Here is a 20,990-nt window from a genome sequence, read left to right on the forward strand (position 1 = left end):
GTACAGTCTCATAGCATTCCATTGTGCAAATGTACCACGACTTTTTTGTCCACTTATCTACTGATGGGCATTTGAAGTGTTTTCAGATCTTAGCTACTGTAAATTATGCTATGAATATAGGGTTGCATACATTCTTTCTGATTGGTGTTTTGGATTTCTTAGGATATCCTATCTAATAAAAGAGTAATATGCAAATTAACCATCACTCCGCTATACCCACAGGCTGTGCCCACCAGCCAATCAGAAGCAAATATGCAAATAAACCCAACCAAGATGGCTATGGCCACAAAGATCAGGAGGGAGGCTTGGGTTTCTCTGGTCACACACACAGGTCGGTCCAGGCCTCCACTTAAGGCTATAAAGTTTCAATTATAGAAGATACATAAATTCCAACAGAAATGACTGCTGCCATGGAGCAAGTAGAAGGCTTGGCTCTGTTCCAGGCTACAAAGTTTCAATTATAGAAGATAAATAAACCTCAGATACCAGGGCCTCCGCTTGGGTCGCTGGGTGTGTGTGGCCGGCCTGCAAACCACCACAGGCCCCTCGCCCAGGCCACCCCACGCCCCAAGGTAACCCCCACCCTGATCCGGGGCACCCTTAAGGGAAAACCAGCTGACCCCCACCCCCACTCATGCACCAGGCCTCTATTCTATCTAATAAAAGAGTAATATGCATATTGATCATCACTCCAACACACAAGATGACCACCACAAGATGGCCAGCAGGAGAGGGCAGTTGGGAGGAACCATGCCTGGAAGGGAGGGAAGTTGGGGTCAATCAAGACTGCAGGGGAGGGCAGTTAGGGGTGACCAGACCAGCAGAGGAGGCTGGCAGACAGAAGCAGTTAGAGGCAATCAGGAAGGCAGGTAGGCAAGCAATAGGGAGCCAGCAGTCTTGGATTGTGAAAGGGATGTCCGACTGCCCGTTTACGCCCAATCCTTCCTGGATCAGGACTAAATGGGCAGTTGTACATCCCTGGAGGAGTCCCAGATTGGAGAGGGTGCAGGTTGGGCTGAGGGACACACACTCCTATGCATGAATTTCATGCACCAGGCCTCTAGTATTATCATAAAAAGAAATGAAGTGCTGATTAATGCTATATCATCAATAAATCTTGAAACATTATGCTGAGTGAAAGCAAACTAGACACAAAAGGCCACATATTGTATGATTCCATTTATATAAAATGTCCAGATATGCTAGGCAATAAAAAAGTCAGAAAGTAAATTAGTGGTTGCCTATTGTTAAGTGGATAGGGTATTGTAGAGTGGGGGATAGGCTACCTGAGAGGTATAAGGTATCTTTGGTATAATAAAAATGTTTTAGAGTTAGATAGTGGTGATGGTACACAACCTTATAAATATATTAAAAGCCACATAATTGCATAATTAAAAAAATATTTATTAATTTTTTACAGAGAGGAAGGGAGAGGGAGAGAGAGTTAGAAACATTGATGAGAGAGAAACATCGATCAGCCGCCTCCTGCACACCCCCTGCTGGGGATGTGCCCGCAACCAAAGTATATGCCCTTGACCGGAATCGAACCTGGGACCTTTCAGTCCGCAGGCCGATGCTCTATCCACTGAGCCAAACCGGTTTTGGCTTGTTCATTTCTTGAGGTAAAGTAGGGTGGGGATGGAAGGCTAAAAGGAAAAAAGTGTGGGTTGGGCACTTAAGATTGCTATTTGCCAGCTTTGCAATTCTGCCTGAGCTATAGTTTATAATCTCTGGGATTCTGGCTCCCTCGCCTGTTAAGGAATACACTTGCAAATTTTATTATTCCTTTTATAAGAGAAGCCCAAAACCCTCAACAAATTTGCCCTCAATAAATGTAGCTGGATGAACAGTATTAAATATTCATGGGATTCAACAAAGGGATGCTTAATTCTGGAATTGACAAGTAAAGAGAAAATACTTAAGAGAGGTGTGGTGTGTTTTACTTGCACTAGGGGCAGTTTGAAGGCAAAGTGATGCTATGATGGAAATTCAAAAATTCTTGTAGCTGTGTAGATTAGAGCCTAATACTATGAACAGATATCAAGGTAGGAAATGGGCACATACTAAATTGAAGGTTGGATCCCTGGTCAAGGCGCATAATGGAGGCATCCGATTGATGTTTCTCTCTCACATCAAGGTTTCTTTCTCTCCTTCTCTCCTCCCCACTTCTTTCTCTAAATATCCTTAGGCAAGATTTAAAAATGAGTAAATAAATACAAATAACAAATAAAAGAAATCTACATAACATATAAAAAATATTAGTTGAATTTCTGACTACTGAAGTGGTTGCTTTCCATTTTTTCCTGTCTACCTTTTCAGTACCTAATGACAGTCTTAGCCTACTTTCTCTTCCTTCAACCTCAAGTTGCAAAGAACAGGAAAGGCTCTTTTAATTCACACTGAAGTATAAATGCCCACTCAGGTGTGTGCTATATGTTGGCCAGAGTACTTGCACTATGACCAGAAAACTGCTGATCCAAAGGACTACTAACTGCTAGTCCAAAGGACTCAAACTATGAGCCAGCTTGGTAAAAGTATATTTAGCCACAGGTCTTCAAGGCCTGGTCTGTGTGACTCAAGCTTAAAGGGTAAAAATAAGCTGTGCCACTTCACATTCTTTCTAACGTTAACCATGCTTGCTTCAATACACAAATGTTTGTCTAAGACAGTTTAATAAAACCCTCCCTCAAGTTGGCATACATGTCTCACTCTGAGCTCCCAGAGCTCCTGCATCATCTCTCTCTCCCAGGGCACTTACTGTAACTGCCTGTTGAAGCCTACCTCGGGGGGCATGAGGGTACATTTACTATTTCTCCTTTTACTCCCAAAGCCAGGCTCATATTAGGCCCACAATAACTGCTCAGTGAGTGAACATTTTAAAACTTCGGGAATAAATAAGTCTTTTTTACAGTATTCAATCCTGGGACTCTGCCTACCCCTTTCTTTGTTTCACTCAACTCTTGTGCATGTCTGCTAATTAGATATTATATCGGTACCGTGCAACCTTGCCTTGTAAGTTTATTATATAAACCATGGGTCACCAACCTTTCGGTCCTCGGTCCGCAGACCACTGGTTGGTGACCGTTGATTATAAATCAAGGAATACTGGCTTCCATGGACATGCCTGGGATTATGAGGTTGATGGGAAAATTCATACATTTTAACATGGAGTGAGAACTTTCTCTATTCATCATAATATAACACTGCCTTGGTAGCATTGTTAAAGGAAATAATCCTCAAAAATTTTTCTGTAGTTTATACACAGTCATTTGCAAAAAGATGAAGAGAATGTCCACAGGCAGCACTGGGCTAATGAGCAAATATTTAAAAAAAGTTTCTAAACTGTAATTTATTTTGGATTTTGGCTGCAACATTCCCATGTTATTAATAGGGCAACAAAGTTCACACCCTCTGAAAAAAAAAACAAATTGCAGCGGCCTGATATGTTACAAATACCAATCAGGAACTTCCGACTTCTCCTTAACATCCCCAGTGAAAAAATGAACAATGTAAAAAATGCCTAAGAGGGTAAAATGTTTCAAGTAGAGGACACCTCCATCCTGAACTGAAATGTACTACATCCTGCTTTTATTTTTAATTTCAAAAGATCATTAAATAACAAGTATAATGAAAGGCCAAAGGACAGAGTTAAACTCTTTGTGCTGAAACTTGAATCACAGAGAGAAGAATCCACAGGAAGCAGCTGGTCTTTAAAGTGCTCACCCCTTACCTCACGCAGAGAATTAAAACCTTACAATGTCCATGTGCCACATTCCTAAAGAATTACTTCTCTTTAAGACTGGTAAGTCCAGCTCTTCTTTATTAGTATAAAGTCAATGAAAGAATCAAAGCAGAATATTATAAATCAGCCCCATTTATAACAAAATTAATCAATTTTGTACGTGATAATATGTTTAAAAAAAGATGAAACTGCAGCCCTAAATTTACTGGCACAAAAACAAAGATCCAAAGTCAATAACCACTACCTATAATTATGTAAAAACAATGATGTTTTTAAGAGCAATATGGTTCACAAACTGTTCATAGGCAGATTAACCTGCTGAAAATAATAATAAACAAGCAAACGGCTTTTGATCCCCTGAATTTACCCAGCATACTCAAAAGAAAGTGCCTATAAATAAATAATCTGCTAGGTGCTAAGCACAGTAGACACTAAAATTAATTCCTTCAAATAGGTGTCTAAATCCACTGCTGCTTTATTAACTGCTGGGAAAACAAGTACTTGTGAAATACACTGCATTACCAGAAGGCTTCCCTACAGAAACAGAGAGAAGGAGAAATATCACAGTCTTGTTTTATTCAGGATCCTTATACTTACCATGTTAAAGAATCCCTGCAGCTTACTTTACATTTTTCCTCAGCAATCTCCCAGACCAGAGTGTCCAACCCGAATGATGAGGGGTTGGTTGGGGAACTCACAGGCATTTGCTTTCAAACTGCCACCGCAGATTCCATGCACTAAAACCTGACAAGGCTGTATAAAGATGCCCTTTCCATGACCCTGTTCTGGTGAAGGTCAAGAACACTATCACTTCTTGTAACTAAGGAAGCAAAATTGTCATGTTCCCGCTGTTTCACCAGCTGCTTAAGCAGTCTGTCTAATAATATGATTAATTTGCTTCTAGGGAAGTTGTACTTGGCTTTACAAAGTTCTCCCTGCACCTACATTATTACCTTTGCTAAGTGCTCCCAACCCCTTTTGCTGTAAAGACTACCTGAACTGAGAGCTCATAAGAATGTTACCATGGAGTCCAACCAACTCAAAATAGTTTTAAAACTTTAAGGAGTGGAGGGAAGATTTGGAGAACTCAGAAATATTACATTCTACAAACAGCATTTTCAACTTCTTAATATATTAAGCTAATCTTTTTAGACAAGGAAGGGCCTTGCAAATTCCTTACTTATTCAAAAAGAAGGCAACAACGTAACAGTCTATATTACCTACAAAAACACCCACAAGAAAAACAGTACTGGGCTCATTTAATAAACATTTAACTACATCTCCTCAACATGTGAATACAGGTCAGAGTTTTAGCCTTTGCAGCCTCCCATTCTGGCAGGAGGATGAGCACAGGCAGTGCAAAGGCAGCATTTTAACAGGCCATGGAATGGCTTCAAGTCTAAGCCTCACCCTTCCAGCAAGGCCATAGGAAATGGAGCTCCTGAGGTCACAGTGATCAGATTCTTTGGCTACCGGCCAAGAGCACTTGCCACTACAGCCAACCTGCAGCCTCCTGTTTGCCATGGAGACTCACCTATTTTAACACCTTAACAACTAACATGAAACAAATACTGGTTAGTCACTAAAACAAATGAGGTCTGGGGAAGGGTGGAAAGTGTTTATGGATATTTACTTTTATATAGGATTGGGGAGTTTAGAGAAGAAAACTAAAATATTAAGTTCTTCACACTGCTACAAGTTTGTATGTACACTAACTAATTTAAAATAAAACTTAAAATAATCTAAGAGAATATGTTATCCATTTTTCAAATTCTAGCACAAACCTAGGCTCCCAACCCAGAAGGGAAAAATTAATCAAGAGGGGGATGGGGAAAAGAGAGATTCTCCTTTTAAAAATGGGAGATTACAGTCTCTCCCTACCTCAAATACTTAAAGTTCTAAAAAACATTACACTCTATTCACTATGTATAACTAATAAATGATATATAAAAGGAAAGATTGATCCAAGTAAACAAAATGCTCCAAGTTCCAAATGTTGAGGTCAATGGGTCTGCTCCTCTTATCATAAAAATGTGTTCATGCCCTCTGACCTGGTAATTCTATCGATACTTCTGGGAATCCACCTTACACAAACCATCATAAATACTGATGTGTACTCCTAAATTACTTTTCTAGGGAACATAGTAATTCCCTCTCTCAGGGAATCCATATGAGGCAGATCCTACCTCCAACTGTAGAAATAGAGAATGCCAGATACTTGCAGGTCTGGTATCTCTTGAAGGGCGGGGTGTGTGTGTGTGTGTGTGTGTGTGTGTGTGTGTGTGAATCAGATGCAAGAGCCTGAGATTTTGCACTGACAGCAGGAATGTTAAGATAGGAGGAGGGTCTTAAGGTCTGTCCCATTCTTACTAAATGTTATTTCTTACTAATGTTAAAATGTAGCAGAGTATTTTGCAGATGCCTCTGTAAATAGGATGAGCTGACAGTAACTTAACAAGTTAAATGAGGCCAAGAAATTAATCAACAAATAACTAACCAACTAGTATATAAAGGATAGCTAAGCCTTTCTAAGCAGTTCTGGGCCAAAGCAAAGGCAGTGCTAGCAGCCAGGGTAAGCAAGGCTCATTCTTGCATGAATCTTCGTGCACTGAACCTCTAACATATAGATAATACCTGATAATGGTAATAAGCGACTATTAATGGTTTATGTATTTACTATACTATACTTTAGTATATCTATCTCCCTCTCCCTTTCACAGAGGAAGGGAGAGGGAGATAGAAATATTGATGATGAGAGAGAATCACTGATTAGCTGCCTCCTGCACGCCCTCTACTGGGGACCGAGCCTGTAATATGGACCCTTGATAAGAATTGAACCTGGGACCTTTCGGTCTACAGGCCAATGCTCTATCCACTGAGCCAAACCAGTTAGGGTTATATTATCCTTTTTTTTTTTTTTTTTTTTTAAATACCGTGTTTCCCTGAAAATAAGACATCCTCCAAAAATAAGACCTAGCACATGGAAAGATAAGACATCCCCTGAAAAAAAAAAGACCTAGCGCAACTTTGGGAGAAAAAATTAATATAAGACCCTGTCTTATTTTCGGGGAAACAAGGTATACACTAAACTTTTATCATTATTTTAGAGTATACTATGTTTTTGGTTGCTGTTAATCCTCAGTTGATATTTTTTCCATTGCTTTTCAGAGAGAGTGAAAGGGACAGAGGGAGGGTAGAGAGAAAAAGAGAAATGTTGATGTGAGAGAGACATATATATCTAACCAGCTGCCCCCAGCATGCACTGGAAGGCAAGAGCGAACTCACAACCCAGATACATGCCTTTGACTGGAAACTGAACACGAGACCCTTCAGTGCCCAGGCCAATATTTTACCACTTAGCACCCAGCCAGAGCTAGAGTGTATTCTTTACTTCAGCCTCATACACCTCATGTTTACCATATCTCCTGACTGCATCATTTTCTTTTTATTTAGTTTTGTATAGTAACATGCAGTACAGACTTGCAGTTTAGGAGCAATAGGCTATACCAGCAATTTTCAACCTGTGTGTTGCAAAAGGCACTCTAGTGTGCCATGAGAAGTTTTAAACATGCAATACCTGACTATTTACTCAGGGGCACTAACTTCTTTTGTCAAATAATAAAATGACAATAGCCAACACAGCAGTAGCCATTGGGTGTGAATGTATCAAAATTATACCTTTTTTTTTCTTTCCAGATCAACAAAATATGTATTTTTTGGTGTGCCACAGAATTTTAATAATGAAATACATATTTTGTTAATCTGGAACAAATCAACAAAGATGAAAAAGATTGAAAACTGCTGACCTACACCATTTAGTAAGTTGGCTATACCATCCAAGTTTATGTAAGTACATTCTATAATCTTTGTACAACAAAACTCTCTAACAATGAATTTCTTAGAACACATCGCCATTGTTAAGTGGCACATGATTGTAGCTTCAAAGTTATTAAGCTCAAAATTTCAAAGAACACACACACATACTTATCCCTCAAAACAATAGCAAGGAAACTTAGGGAATATTTTAAGTAGAAAGATTGCTTTTGCACTCCTATTAAGAATGCCTTCTCTTATTTTGGAAATCTCCTAAAACTGCACTTGTTGCCATGGGTAACAATAGTTGCACTAAGTTAATACTACATAAAACTCCATTTTCTGAAGGAAAAATAGTACCTGACCAAAAATTTTAGGAAGCAAATTTTCTGAATACATACCCAAAATATATTATTGCATAAGTTACTATAGATTACTAAACTTTTCCCCTAAAGAATTAATGATGACCTTTTTACAGCAGTGATCCATAACTAGTCTCAAAATTAGCCTCAACTGGAAATTGTATTAAATGCAAAATAACCCTAAATATTTGAAAAAACAAAACAAAAAAAACACCAAAAACCCACAATGTTTTTTTTAAAGAAAATTATTCCTATAAAAAACTAAGGCAACAAATAACAAGCATTTTGACAGGTGAGAGGCCTTTCTAAAATATACTACTAAAAAATGTGTGAAATCCATCTATTATCATAGTTAGTTAATATTAATCATTATTTATTGGAGGAAGGGGATGATTAGTTACACTGTTGCCTTAAAGTTCACGGTTGATCTAAAATCTGAAATATCTGCTCACTACTTTTATTGGTTTAAACAGGTATGTGTGCACCTAGTTTTTATTTTTAAAATTCCTTTCTTTAAATGTACATTTTTTGATAAATTTGCATTTTTACCCTAGAAATATGAGTACCTAGTCAAAAATACAAATCTGAATCCTTCTAATGGCTCCTAGTTCCAATATGATGCATGGTTTATTGGAAGAAGTGAAACAAAACTGCGTCAGTGTGCCCTTGGCCAATTACTTGCTTTGAGCCTTACTTTCCTCACTTATGAAATGGGAATAATGATCATTCCAACCTCTCATATGGTTGTGGTGTTGACTAAAGACTATTCATAGGACCTGATACAGAGTGAAAAGATTTGGCCCTACTCCCCTCCTTTACACCTCAAGCTGCCTAACTATTTCATGACCTTTTTACAGGTTTCTGATTTCTGCCACCATACTTTCTTGGGTGCGTCTGACAAATGCTTACTTATCACTCAAGATCCAACTCTAGGATCACCTTCCTCACATGGAATTATACTTCTCACCCTACTTTGTAATGACTTTTTAACCAATTCCTGAAAATGCTAAAGGAAGAACCAAAGGCTCATTCATCTCCATATTTCTCAACACTCAGCAAAATCTCCAGTACATGGTAGTTGGTCAATAATGACTGCAGAATACACAAAACTGGGTTCTCTTCTGTACAACAATGTTAGTAAAGTGCCAAATGTGAAATAAACTAACACAGAACCTTTGAGTTAAAGCTGTACCCTCATGTTTGATAAGCATCAGAATCTTTTAAGTTTTCAAGGTGAATTTTTTTAAGTCACTTATTGAATGCAGCTAGGCTACACTATTCATGCAAAAGAATAAAGAGTAAATGTTCTCGTCATTTTCATTTTTTCTGCCATGGCAGCATCCTCCTCCTTTGGATTTAGATTACATCCTGACTTCTTTGGGACTGTTTTCAAACAACAGAGCACACTGATGTTCTTTTCCTACCAAAAGCAAGGGTACTAGCTATTGTGCTAGCCCCTGTCACTCACCTCAGCCACCTGCTGGGTCCCCACTCTGTGCTGAACCAGCCCCTCCATATTTGTAGCCATGGTGAAGCAAGATCATTAGAGAACCTGTTTGGAAAGATGCAGCAACTTCTATCAGGTGGGGAGAAACCAGGCTACTTGAAAAATATCAGCAATCAAAATTCATCTTTGGTAATGTTTTGTACAGATTTTTCCCTTTATAGAAAACAGGCTAAGCATATCTGGATATGCTGCACCAGACTCTTCAATTACAGGTACCAAATTTAATTAGCAGAAACAACATTAGCAAAGTGTCAAATATGTTACGACTAAGACAGAACCTTGGAGTTGAAGCTGTACTTTCAGTTTGGAAATAAGACTTCCCTTGGTAAATAGAGACAAAGATGGATTTGGAACTTTAATTATCAGGTCTCTTGGGTTGTAACAGCTCGGTTCACCACTCAGGGAGGTGGGAACCACACCTTTTTGTTTAGTTCCCTGAATAAGAAAGTGGCTATCTGAGAAAGGCGTGGTCAACTCTGAATACAGAGCACTAGATTGCTATCATCAACTATACTTCGGTTACTAGTGGCAGTGTGAGAACACTGCCCAGGGGCTATCACAACTCTCTCTTAAGTTAAAAGGCAAATACTATCATTAACAAAGAAAGAAGTAGACTGCATTAATAAAGTGGGCTAAGAACATGGTACCCATACATTTATCAATTTATATTTTAAGTCTTCATTAAATTAGAAAAACAAGACAATTCAGCTTCCTTTTAATAGAAAAACAACAGTGTGATCATTTTTAAAAATTGAGGAAGATCATCTAAAGACCAAAAACTATGCTAGTCTCCTGGGTCAGGATCATTTGAGTACTAGCATTTTTGATGTAACAGACCTCCTGGTCTCTTCAGGTCATAAAACATAGCTACCCTGAACACTCCCTAAACCCATGCCATCAGAATACTCTGCTGCAAAGAATTCAGGATAAAGGAATTCTACTTTGTATCTAATTCCTGGACAAATCATAAAGACTTCATTATTGACTGCACAGGTCCTACGGTTAATGGGAGAACAATGTTCTGGTATTTATTTCCAGCATTTACATATAAAAACTATATGGTACTACTGAATGTGTAATATACATAAATGCATACATATTTCATTTGGCCTTTCCTCAATCACAAATTAGACAACTTCATAATGTAATTTTATAAACACTTTCCTGTAGTTCTTACCTAATAATTATCCTATAAAATAAAAGCCCAATTACCAAATGGCGGAATGACCAGTCAACCAGTCACTATGATACGTAGTGACTACCAGCGGGCAGGCGCTCAAAGCAGGTGGTCAGTGCGCTCCCACAGTGGGAGCACTGGTTGACTGACCAATCTCACTCTCTGGTGACCTTCTATATCTTTCTATCCACTATTAGATAGTTCCTTCTATGATCATAATTCCCCTTCAGATTATTTTATTGCCAAAATGGTAATGAGAGAGATGGGAACATGACACTGTGATTGATAAGTATAAAATAATTGGCCCCTGTCTTCAAGGAGTCAACATCCTATAAGAGCAGGTACTGCACCAACTGCCACAAGAATACCAGGTCACCAGTGTCAGTAATTCATCTTCACATAACAATACCTGATCTGAAATTACAGAGGTGGAGTTTCTGGTTATTTATTCTTTTTAAAAATTAGTAAAGACTTTTAACTTTTGTTTACTTTTCATTGTTTCTAGAAGAAAAATCATAGAGAAACACTCTGATCTTTTCCCTCAGTTACAGTTTGGTTCCAATTAAAAGAAATAGAGGGAAAAAACATAATTTCACATGTACCAGGAAAGTTTCTGAGCAACCTGTTGTTAAAAACACAATTATTGCATGTAAAAAGTCTAGAGTTCCTTCTTTTTCTATAAAAAGCAGAGCTCTCAAAAGAACTCATTAAGGAATAAAATGGATAAAGATAGCCAATGGGGATTATATAAAAAATAAAATCTAAACATGTAGTTGCAACTATTAGGTGTTACAAGCATTTCTGTTGCTATTATTAACTGTTTGATGCAAGAAATTTATGAATGTGAATATCAGAAACATCAATAGTGAATATTATGTAGTATAGAAATAAGAGTACTAGAAAGGCTTATCTTTCTATTGGGTTTCCCTAAAAGAGGTAGTTGGATCCTTCTTCAAGTTTTAACAGATGACTGATGGCCTAACAAAGATGACTTAGTAACTCGGAAAATTGTCTGTAATGACTCACTTGAACACTAAATTTACAGGCCAATCAACCTTACATAGGACTTAGGAGCTCCAAGATACTGCTAACAACTAGTGATTCTAGACATTAGGCCACAAATGAAGATATAGTAATTAACATGTTTAGCTTATAAAAGTTAAATACTAATTCTTTGTTGATTACATAAATTATAAATATCTTCTGCTATGTAGCACATCTATGGTGTCTTTTGATGAATAGAAGTTCTTAAATTTAATAAGGCTAAATCTGTCAATATTTTCTTTTACAATTTGTACATTTATGTTTTATGTACTTTTATTTATAAATTAAAAAAAATTTTTATCCTACCCGAAGGTCAAAAGTTTAATGTTTTGCCCTAGCCAGAGCATCGGCCATGCACCGAGGGGCTGTGGATTCAATTCCCAGTCAGGGCACATACCTAAGTTGCAGGTTCAAACCCTGGTTGGAGCACATATGGACGGTACCCAATTGACATTTCTATCTCTCTCCCCCCTCCCCTTCCTCTCTCTCTAAAATCAATAAAAAAATATCCTTGGGTGAGGATTTTTTAAAAAGTATAATGTTATGTATTATAAATGTTAACGAGTTTTATCTCTCACATTTCAGTCCTCAATCCATCTGCATTGATTTTTGAGTTTGATAAGAATCCATTTCCCATCCCCTGTATGGATCATCAATTTTCTAGCACCATTTTTAAACAACCTATCCTTTTTGTCTACCATATCTCAGGCTTCCCAGTATGTGTGGATGTAATTCTAGATTCTCTATTCTACTCCACTACTGTTCTACATATCTTTCTCCATGCCACTACCATTATCTTATTACTGCAATTTTATAACAAATCTTGCTCTGTAGGGCAAGTGCACCCCTTGCCCCCCATTTTGCTCTCTTGCCCACACCAACTTCTTAGACTATCTCAGACATTCATGACCCAGAGCAGCAACCTTTCTTTATAACTTAAATTCTTACAATTCTTGATCTCACTCTTGGTTTTCTGCCTCCAAAGCAGCTTCAGGCATCATCAACAGCAGCTTTGGAACTGCTTAAAAATGAACAAGGAAGAATGTGTGCACCTTCTGAAAAAATAAGCAAAGATAATGAGTGAGAATAATGTTGAGAGAGGTATAGAAAGAGAAATTATGAAAAGCAAGTGCTTTCAATAAAGATTTAAATCCAGTGAGAGCAGATAAGTGTGTGGGTAATTTAAAAAAATATTTTCCATTTCATCATTTTTGAAAATATGTTGTCGCAAATTATATTTTATTCTCATATATAAATAAGAAAGACAGGGCCTTCTTTCAGGATATCACAATATAAGACATCAGGAAGTGAGGGGAAATATTTAACTCAAGTGCATAGGTTAAAAAAAGAAAAAAGAAAAAGATAATGCCAGAGGGCAAGACTCTCACCTGAGAGCTTCTCTTACTGCTATCACAGCAACAGGTAATCCTAAAGACAGAAAGACCACATAGTAGGAAGGAAAGGTAGAGCACTTTGACAATGATTGTCAATTAGGAGGCATCCCCCTAGTACAGTAGTTTTCAACCTTTCTAGTGCTGCAACCGCCAAAATCGGTTTGGCTCAGTGGATAGAGCGTCGGCCTGCGGACTGAAAGGTCCCAGGTTCGATTCCAGTCAAGGGCATGTATCTAATGCTGCAACCCTTTAATACAGTTCCTCATGTTGTGGTGACCCCCAACCATAAGATTATTTTCATTACTACTTCATAACTGTAATTTTGCTACTGTTATGAATCATAATGTAAATATCGGTGTTTTCCGATGGTCTCAGGCGACTCTGTTGGTGGTTCTCAACATGAGGAACTGTATCAAAGGGTCGCAGCATTAGAAAGGTTGAGAACCACTGCCCTAGAATGAAAAGCTCCACGAAATAGTGTATTGTGTCTACATGTAGTTTGAAAAACCAGTCACTAGCACAATATAATTTTGCATTTGAAGTCTGAAAAAACACACAAAACCACCCACACAAAAAAACAACCACCTATTGCTTTGATACTACAAACTAGAAAAAAACATTTAAAAACAACCTTCTTGTTTTATCTAAGCATGATAATACTGATAGTAACTGACATTTCCTGAATGATTTTTCTATACCAGAAACTGCATTTATAAGCACTGCGGACAAAACATTATATTTCTTGGTAGAGAAACTTGAGGTCTTCAAAGGTTGGTCCTTGGCCTATTCAGCTCCCTAACCCTTGAAGATTGCTCCCACACACAATAATGTTCCTGGAAAAGATCACATAGCTTAAGTAAAAAAAGAAATTGCCACAGAATATTTTTCATCGGTAGTTTTAAGCTAATCAAGTCGAACAACTACCAATCCTTTTTAAGCAACTAGTAAATGAACTGACTGCTGAGAATTAACAATGACAATAATAAGAGGAGAAAGTCCTTGTCCTTGAAGAATTTTAGAAGGAAACCAAAAAGAGCTATGCAGTGTTAAATGCTACAATGAATGTCCAAAGGAAGAAGCATCTCGCTCTGCTTGTAGTAGTTTTATAGGAGAGAAGCTGGGTCTTGAAGGAAGAGTAGAAATTCAATAAGCAAAGAAGAGAATGGGGAGAGTTCTAAGCAGAGCCGACAGCTCATACAAACTGGTAGGTATGAAAGAGAATGACGTATTTAAGGAGCAGTAGAAAACCTGGTGGGGGGTTATTGGAGAGGTCAGGGGAGGAGGAGGATAGGATAGATAACAGAACTATCAGAGGTTTGGCAGGAAAATAAAGTAATCATATCTGGATCTTAAAAAAAAAATCCTTTAGGCAACAGTATGGAGATGATAAAAAAGGAGAGACTATAAATGGAGGGCCAGTTAAAAGGGTGGCAACAAAGACTATGAAGTATGAAGACACAGTCTTAAACTTAATTTAAACGTTTTTCCTGTACTGAACATGTAGGACAACAAGGTACAGTACATAAAAACTATAACACAGACCACAGGATGATGGAAGTAAAACTATTATTGCCTGACTTTATGCAAGCATAGGTTTTATAACATATTCTTTCAACTACAATGAGATCAATATCACCCTTTTAATAACAAAGAAGTAGAGAAAACTATGGTGACTTTGAATAGGCTCTTCTAGGCTCACAAAAAGTGTACTCTGACCAAACCTTGCAACTAAAGTTTCTTTTGTGAAGCAGAGCTGCCAATCAGTGAAAGCTGGTCTCTTTGAACACCCAAATACCCACTAAGTCTCCAGAACAGCTCAGCTATATTCTCCACAGGAGCAGGCTTAGGAATCAGGGTCTCAAATAACAATAAACAAACCCTGGGACAAGGAAACTTTGTCTTTATTGATAGGAATGGGTGAGCCTGCCTTTCCCTTCAAAATCAACCGATTCACATTACCCATATTTATATATTACATGGCCCATAATTATATAACATTCAAAAATATCCAGTCTTGATATTTTCTCATCTAAACAAATATACTGGGTTGTAAGACTCAGGCACTAAATTGATCTTTCTGATACTAAACCACATGAGGTTATTGTGAAGATTAGATCTTAAATATGTACTGTGTTTCCCCGAAAATAAGACATCCTCCGAAAATAAGACCTACTTACAAGTTTCCTTCTGAGTGAAATATAAGGTATTCCACCGAAAATAAGGCCCCCCCTAGGCTAAACATGAGAGATTTGGTCCACTGATTCTGAAAGAAATGGAGTCACAAGAAATTCACCAGGAAATTCAGGAATTGGATTGTTATGATGATGTTCCAGAAGATGACATCATTGTCATTGAATAAATGAGTAAATTCTTGATACTGTAGGATTCACAGTTTGTCTGGTTTGTGTTGACAACTACCGTACTACAGTACTGTATACAGGTAATAAATTTCCTTTATTTTCATTTAACAATAAATGTGTACCGTATTCTTCTTCATGGAAAAATAAGACATCCCATGAAAATAAGACCTAGCGCATCTTTGGGAGCAAAAATTAATATAAGATACTGTCTTATTTTCGGGGAAACAGGGTATGTAAGAGCCTAACTCAGTGCCAGGCACATAACAGACATGCAATACATGGAAGCTACTATTGTACAAGGAGATGGTGCCACTTTTACTTTCTCAAAGAAATTTGAAAGCAATAACTCAAATCTATAAAATGTGTATTACACTTAGGAATAGGTCTTTCATTTCGACATAAGATCCACATGAAATTAACTATATTTACATGCATCATATGCTCATACAGCATTTGTAATTCATTGTTAAATTGTATAACTGGACAAAATGAAAGGACTAAATTAAGACAAATCTCACAAATAAAATAAACCAATACCTAATAACTATTTTCAAAATATCATACTAGGTGGGTAATAGAACAACTTGATAGGTCCAAGATATTCAGTATAAGTTTTGTTATGCTGTGATGACTGTCAGTCTTTTTTTTCTTTTTATTGATTTCAGAGATGAAGGGAAAGGAAGAGAGAGAGAAACATCAATGAGAGAGAAGCATTGATTGGCTACCTCCTGCATTTCCCACTGGGGATTGAGCCTACAACCTGGGCATGTGCCCTGACAGGGAATCGAACTGTGACCTCCTGGTTCATAGGTCAACACTCAACCACTGAGTAACACCAGTTAGCTGTCAGTCTTTTTATTCATACTCATGGGAAAATAAAAACTGAAGAATCTATAATAGCCTGAAAGAGGATTTAAAAAAGAGAGAGAAATACATAGCTAAAGATTTGAAATCATAGATCAAGACTTGAAACCAGGATGGAAATCAAGTAGCAGATTTAATATAATAAAACTAGAGGCCTGGTGCATGAAATTCATGCACTTCGGGGGGGGGGGGGAGAGGGGGAAAGTCCCTCAGCCCGGGAGCCCTCAGGGGCGGGAGGCGACCCAGTGATCAGGGGAAGGCGATGCCCCCCATCACACCTCTGCTGCTGCCATTGCTGGCAGCACAAGTCTCAGCCGGCCGTGGTTACCTGAGCCCTGGGTGGCCGGGCAGCCACCATCTGAGGCTTGCCCACCGGGCAGCTGGGGGACTGAGGGCAGGTCTGGCTGCACTGTGTGTCTGCCGTCTCTGCAGCTGCCTGAAAGGACTGTGGGACTCCGGTGGGGCTGAGAGGACTGGGCGCCACCATCTTTGTGAAGGTGTGACAGTCAATTTGCATATTCCCTCTTTATTGGATAGGATGTTCAGCAAAAGAAAGGCTCACAAGAATGCCTCTAAGGTCAAGTTCAGATATACATCCTGGGACTTCAATCAGAAATCCTGCCACTACTTCCTTAGACTCAAAGATTACTTGCTTTTAGGTCAGGTGATTTCCTGCCCTACACAAGAAACTTATAATTATAAGGGACTATAAGAAAGGGACAGCAATGACCTATGTGTGCTAGGAGGTGGTAAAGATTAAACAGCGGGGAAAGAAGTGGTTCTCATCTATGGAGTTCTCATGCTACCAGAGCAGTACTGCAACTTTCTGAGCAACTTCCTGCAAAAAAAAAAAAAAGTAATAATAAAATAAATCATTGTACTGATTTTTCTAAACGTAAGGGTGATAAGAACTCTTTTCATTTCTATTAGTGTGAGACAGGGACAGATGGATGGAAGGAAAGCAGGACAGACTTCCTGAGAATATACAATGTGCCTTATAAAAAAGGAGGCATCACTTAATCCTTAAAATACCTTCTGAGTAGGTATTATCACAATACATAAGAAAAAACCCCAAAAAACAAAAACAAAAAAAAACAGACTCAGAAGTTTAATTAACTTGTTTCAAGTCTTCCAGGCCTCTCTAAGAACACAACATTCCCTCTCTACCACAGTGTCCTTCAAAAATAATTTCCCAGAAAAAGTCAAGAGGAAGGAATCTTTAAAGTGACAGGAGAGAGCTAATTACCAAAGGAAACAAATTGCTTGAATCAATAAGCTAAATCACTTAATAACTAGTTTATACAACCACTAATTCCTAAATACAACAGGTTATTTTGTTATAATGTTGATGAGATACCCTAGAAACTTAACTCTTGTTTATATCAAGTAGCCGATGTAAAATTAAGTTTCATTATATGTTTCACTTAAAGTCACATAATCTACTGACAACATTCTTGAATGTGCCTTTTGATACAATGCTCTTTCCTTCATTTGAAAATTTCCTTTTTTTAAAAAATTGTCTTTTACTTTAGAAAAGAAACAAATTTAAGTTTAATTAAAAAAAAATGCATTGCATTAAGTAACAAACATGTTCTGATTACCAGTCTTTTTAGCCAAGGGCTGACCTAAAGTCTGTGCTTTAAACCATGTTAAACATGATTTTCAATTCCAGGCTTACTTAATCTAATAAAAAGATTATTGCAGAAGCAATAAGGGACGGTGAGAGAAAGAGAATGAGAGTGGTACACAGAAGCAGGCAGTTACTGAAAGTGCATGTGTGAGCAGACAGTAGGAAACTTTTTTTGCCTTTTTTGTTTGTTTGTTATCAATACATGAGCAATAAATGTAAGTAAGGTGACCCCCAGTAAAACCATGAAGCCTTCAAGTTTGAGTCTAGCACTGCCAACTTCTCCTCCTCACTCTTCAGTAGCATTTATCCAATTTTCTAGGCCTCAATATCTTTTTTCACACCTCCCACTAATCCAAACAGAACAGAATATCCTCTTTACAGTTGTTAAGAAACTCCTCCGTATCAACTTGTTAACATTTCCAGGGCTTAGAATAATTATGAAATGAAAGGTTTCACCTATTTAGGGACTTCAGGCCTATTACAGTGGGAGAGTTAATTTTTATTGTCCCTAAAAATCACACTTTCCCCCTCAGGTTAGCTTTCATCAGTATAGGTCCAGGAGTAAAGCAAAAACGACAGTTGAGTGTCTGAGCTAGCTTATTTCTTTCTCATTCTAACAATTCACTTCCCATACCTCTGCTCCAAGACTCCAGATGCCAGTATGAATTTGCTTCTTCTCTCCTCATAATAAACCTATGCCATGCCCTAATCTGAACTTTCATCCTTTCTATCTACTACCACTCATCATGTGAGCTATGCTACTTGAGATGCAATTTCCACACAGTCATGACTTTTGGTACAGAGCTGTTGTTGTTAAAACTCTCTAGTACTCAGGGCACCTGAAGAGAGGATGGGGAACTGGTAGCAGAAATAAATGGCAAGGGATATGGGGAAGCAATGGCAGGGATGGGAGGGAATTACAAAGAGAATCTCAGCCGCCAGTCAGGTTAGGTTGTGAGACTCCAAGATGATAACGTGATGGACACATTTATTTAAGTTTCTCATAACCAGTAATAAAGTAAAAAGAGCTGAACAAAACTCTTGTTAAGTTTTGCATCAGGTGTGAGGCTGGACTTGAGCTATAAGATGGATTTCCTTCATAGATTCAGCCTATGTGGTACTGATTAAGGGGAATGAGTATCTGCTCTAGGACAAGCTTTGGGACTGAAGAAGCATATGACACACAGGTAAGAGAACTCAAAGACAAAAACCCCAAGTGACAAAAAAGTCCTCCATATGTGGAGACACTAAGGCAGCTAGACACAAAAGGCCAGGGGTTCAGTGCCAAGGTTGAAGGGGGTCTGCTCTACACAGACCCACCTGCCTTGTTCTATTTAACTTGGAAAAATGACTCCTACTCCTGGTCCCAATCTCAGTGTTGGTTCCCTCTGCCCACCCCGTCACGCCATTTTAAAAGTGGAAAATCTATAAGCCTCAGAGAGGCTACCCACTCAAGGCTCCAGAGATAGGTGTTGAACTGTTACTTGACTTCTTGGAGACAAATATAAGACTTTGCGGAATTCCTCAAAAAGTAAAATATTACACATATGGGGGTTTTTATTTTCTAAAAAGACATGTTCATGAAAACAAAATTTCAAGATCATCTTAAATACAACTGTTGAAAGCAATAGTCCTTTAGTTAACCTGAATAATTAATTCAAGGAATCAAAATGGTTGATCAAGTGATATAAAAAAATCCTATAACAGGATAGAAGAATCCAAAACCAATTATTTAAATAAAAGTGTGACTGCTAATTGGTTTTAAAATATTATAACATTTTATTTTTAAAATCAGTATTATACAACCATGGCCAGTGTGGCTCAATTGGTTGAGCAATGTCCCATGCACCGAAAGTTTAGTGGTATGATTCCAGTCCGGGCACATGGGGTTGCAAGCTCTATCCCCAGTAGGGGTGTATGCAAGAGGCAGCTGATGAATGTTTCTCTCTCTAAAATAAAATATAAAAACACATAAAAAGCCCTAGCTGGTTTGGCTCAGTGGATAGAGTGTCAGCCAAATAAGCCCCCACAAAAAGGTACCTTTAATGAGCAGTAACTTAGTTACCAGTGATATCATAAATTATCAATTAATTCACTCAACAAATAGTGCCAGGCACTCTGCTAAGTGCGGGGAATATAATGATGAACAAAATAATTCCTGCTGTTATGCAGTTTACCGCATGGTAAGGGAAACAAATATCAAACAATCATATAATGGAGTATAATTACAAAGCGAGACAAAGGTTATAATGGAAAAATACAGTGTAGTAAAAGAATCTGATCTAGATTGGCACTGGGCATCAGAAAGGGCTACCCTAAGGAAGTGATGCTTGTGCTGAAATCTGCAGGACTAGGGTGTGCGGGTGTGTGTGAAAGGGCCTGGGGTTAAGGTAAGTCATGATGTCAAGAGAGTTGAAGGCAAGCCAGTATATTTAGAGTGCAGGGGGTTAGGGGTACAGAGAAATGAAAATGATGGAACATCTTAGAAGTTTTATAACAGCAGGAAAAGGATCTCCACAATTACATTGGTTCTAGTGGGGTATAAACTACGTAATGCTTGTAAGAGTCTTGTAAATTGTCAAGCACCCCATATTTTTTGTTAGATTATTAATGCCATTACTTTGTTTTCTAAATAAATTTTTGGTCTGGAGGCCAATTAATAACCAAAAGCAGGAAAGTCAAAACTAGAACCCCAGTGTTCCAATCTAGTGTTTTGCCCCTATACCACAATGACTAAAAATTTCACCGTTTATATCCTTTAACTCCAATTATAGGTATTTACTATGTGCAAGGCGCTTTATTTACATTAACCCATTTAATCCTCAATTCTAAAAGGTTCTATTATTGTCCAGATGAGGACAGTAAGGCTCAAAAACGTTAATTAACTTACCCATAGTCACATGGCTAGTAAATGCTGACACTGTTAATGAACACAGTAATTAGCTTTGGCTTAAAACATTTTATGTGTGTATGTACATGCATATATGGGGATGATGACAGGGAGAAAACAGAACTTGTGTACTGAACCACATTCACACATACTTGAGGACATTAAACAGTGATTTAGTCACCTCTGTATTCCCAGTCTAGCACCTAA

The 20,990-nt window shown here is 38.0% G+C and overlaps 1 protein-coding gene across 11 annotated transcripts in view; it reads right to left on the minus strand.

The window, feature by feature from the left end:
• NR2C2 (nuclear receptor subfamily 2 group C member 2) overlaps positions 1 to 20,990 on the minus strand; it is a 60,866-nt gene that overhangs the window by 37,983 nt on the left and 1,893 nt on the right. For 3 of the 11 annotated variants that reach the window (XR_006741112.1, XM_045579212.1, XM_036431210.2), the window contains exons 2-4: positions 12,594 to 12,700; positions 10,915 to 11,015; positions 9,386 to 9,471 (exon numbers count right to left, since the gene is read on the minus strand). The exons of 2 other annotated variants lie outside the window; for them this stretch is intronic. Coding sequence is in view for 2 of the 9 variants with exons in the window: in XM_045579212.1 (XP_045435168.1) it covers positions 9,386 to 9,445 (60 nt within the window). In the remaining 7 variants the exon portion in view is untranslated. The remainder of the gene's footprint in view (positions 1 to 9,385; positions 9,472 to 10,914; positions 11,016 to 12,593; positions 12,701 to 20,990) is intronic. 6 more of the 11 variants (XR_006741116.1, XR_006741115.1, XR_006741114.1 and 3 more) reach the window with 3 other exon arrangements.

The sequence above is a fragment of the Pipistrellus kuhlii genome, unplaced genomic scaffold (assembly GCF_014108245.1).
Source record: "Pipistrellus kuhlii isolate mPipKuh1 unplaced genomic scaffold, mPipKuh1.p scaffold_m20_p_11, whole genome shotgun sequence".
NCBI classification, from domain to species: Eukaryota; Metazoa; Chordata; class Mammalia; order Chiroptera; family Vespertilionidae; genus Pipistrellus; species Pipistrellus kuhlii.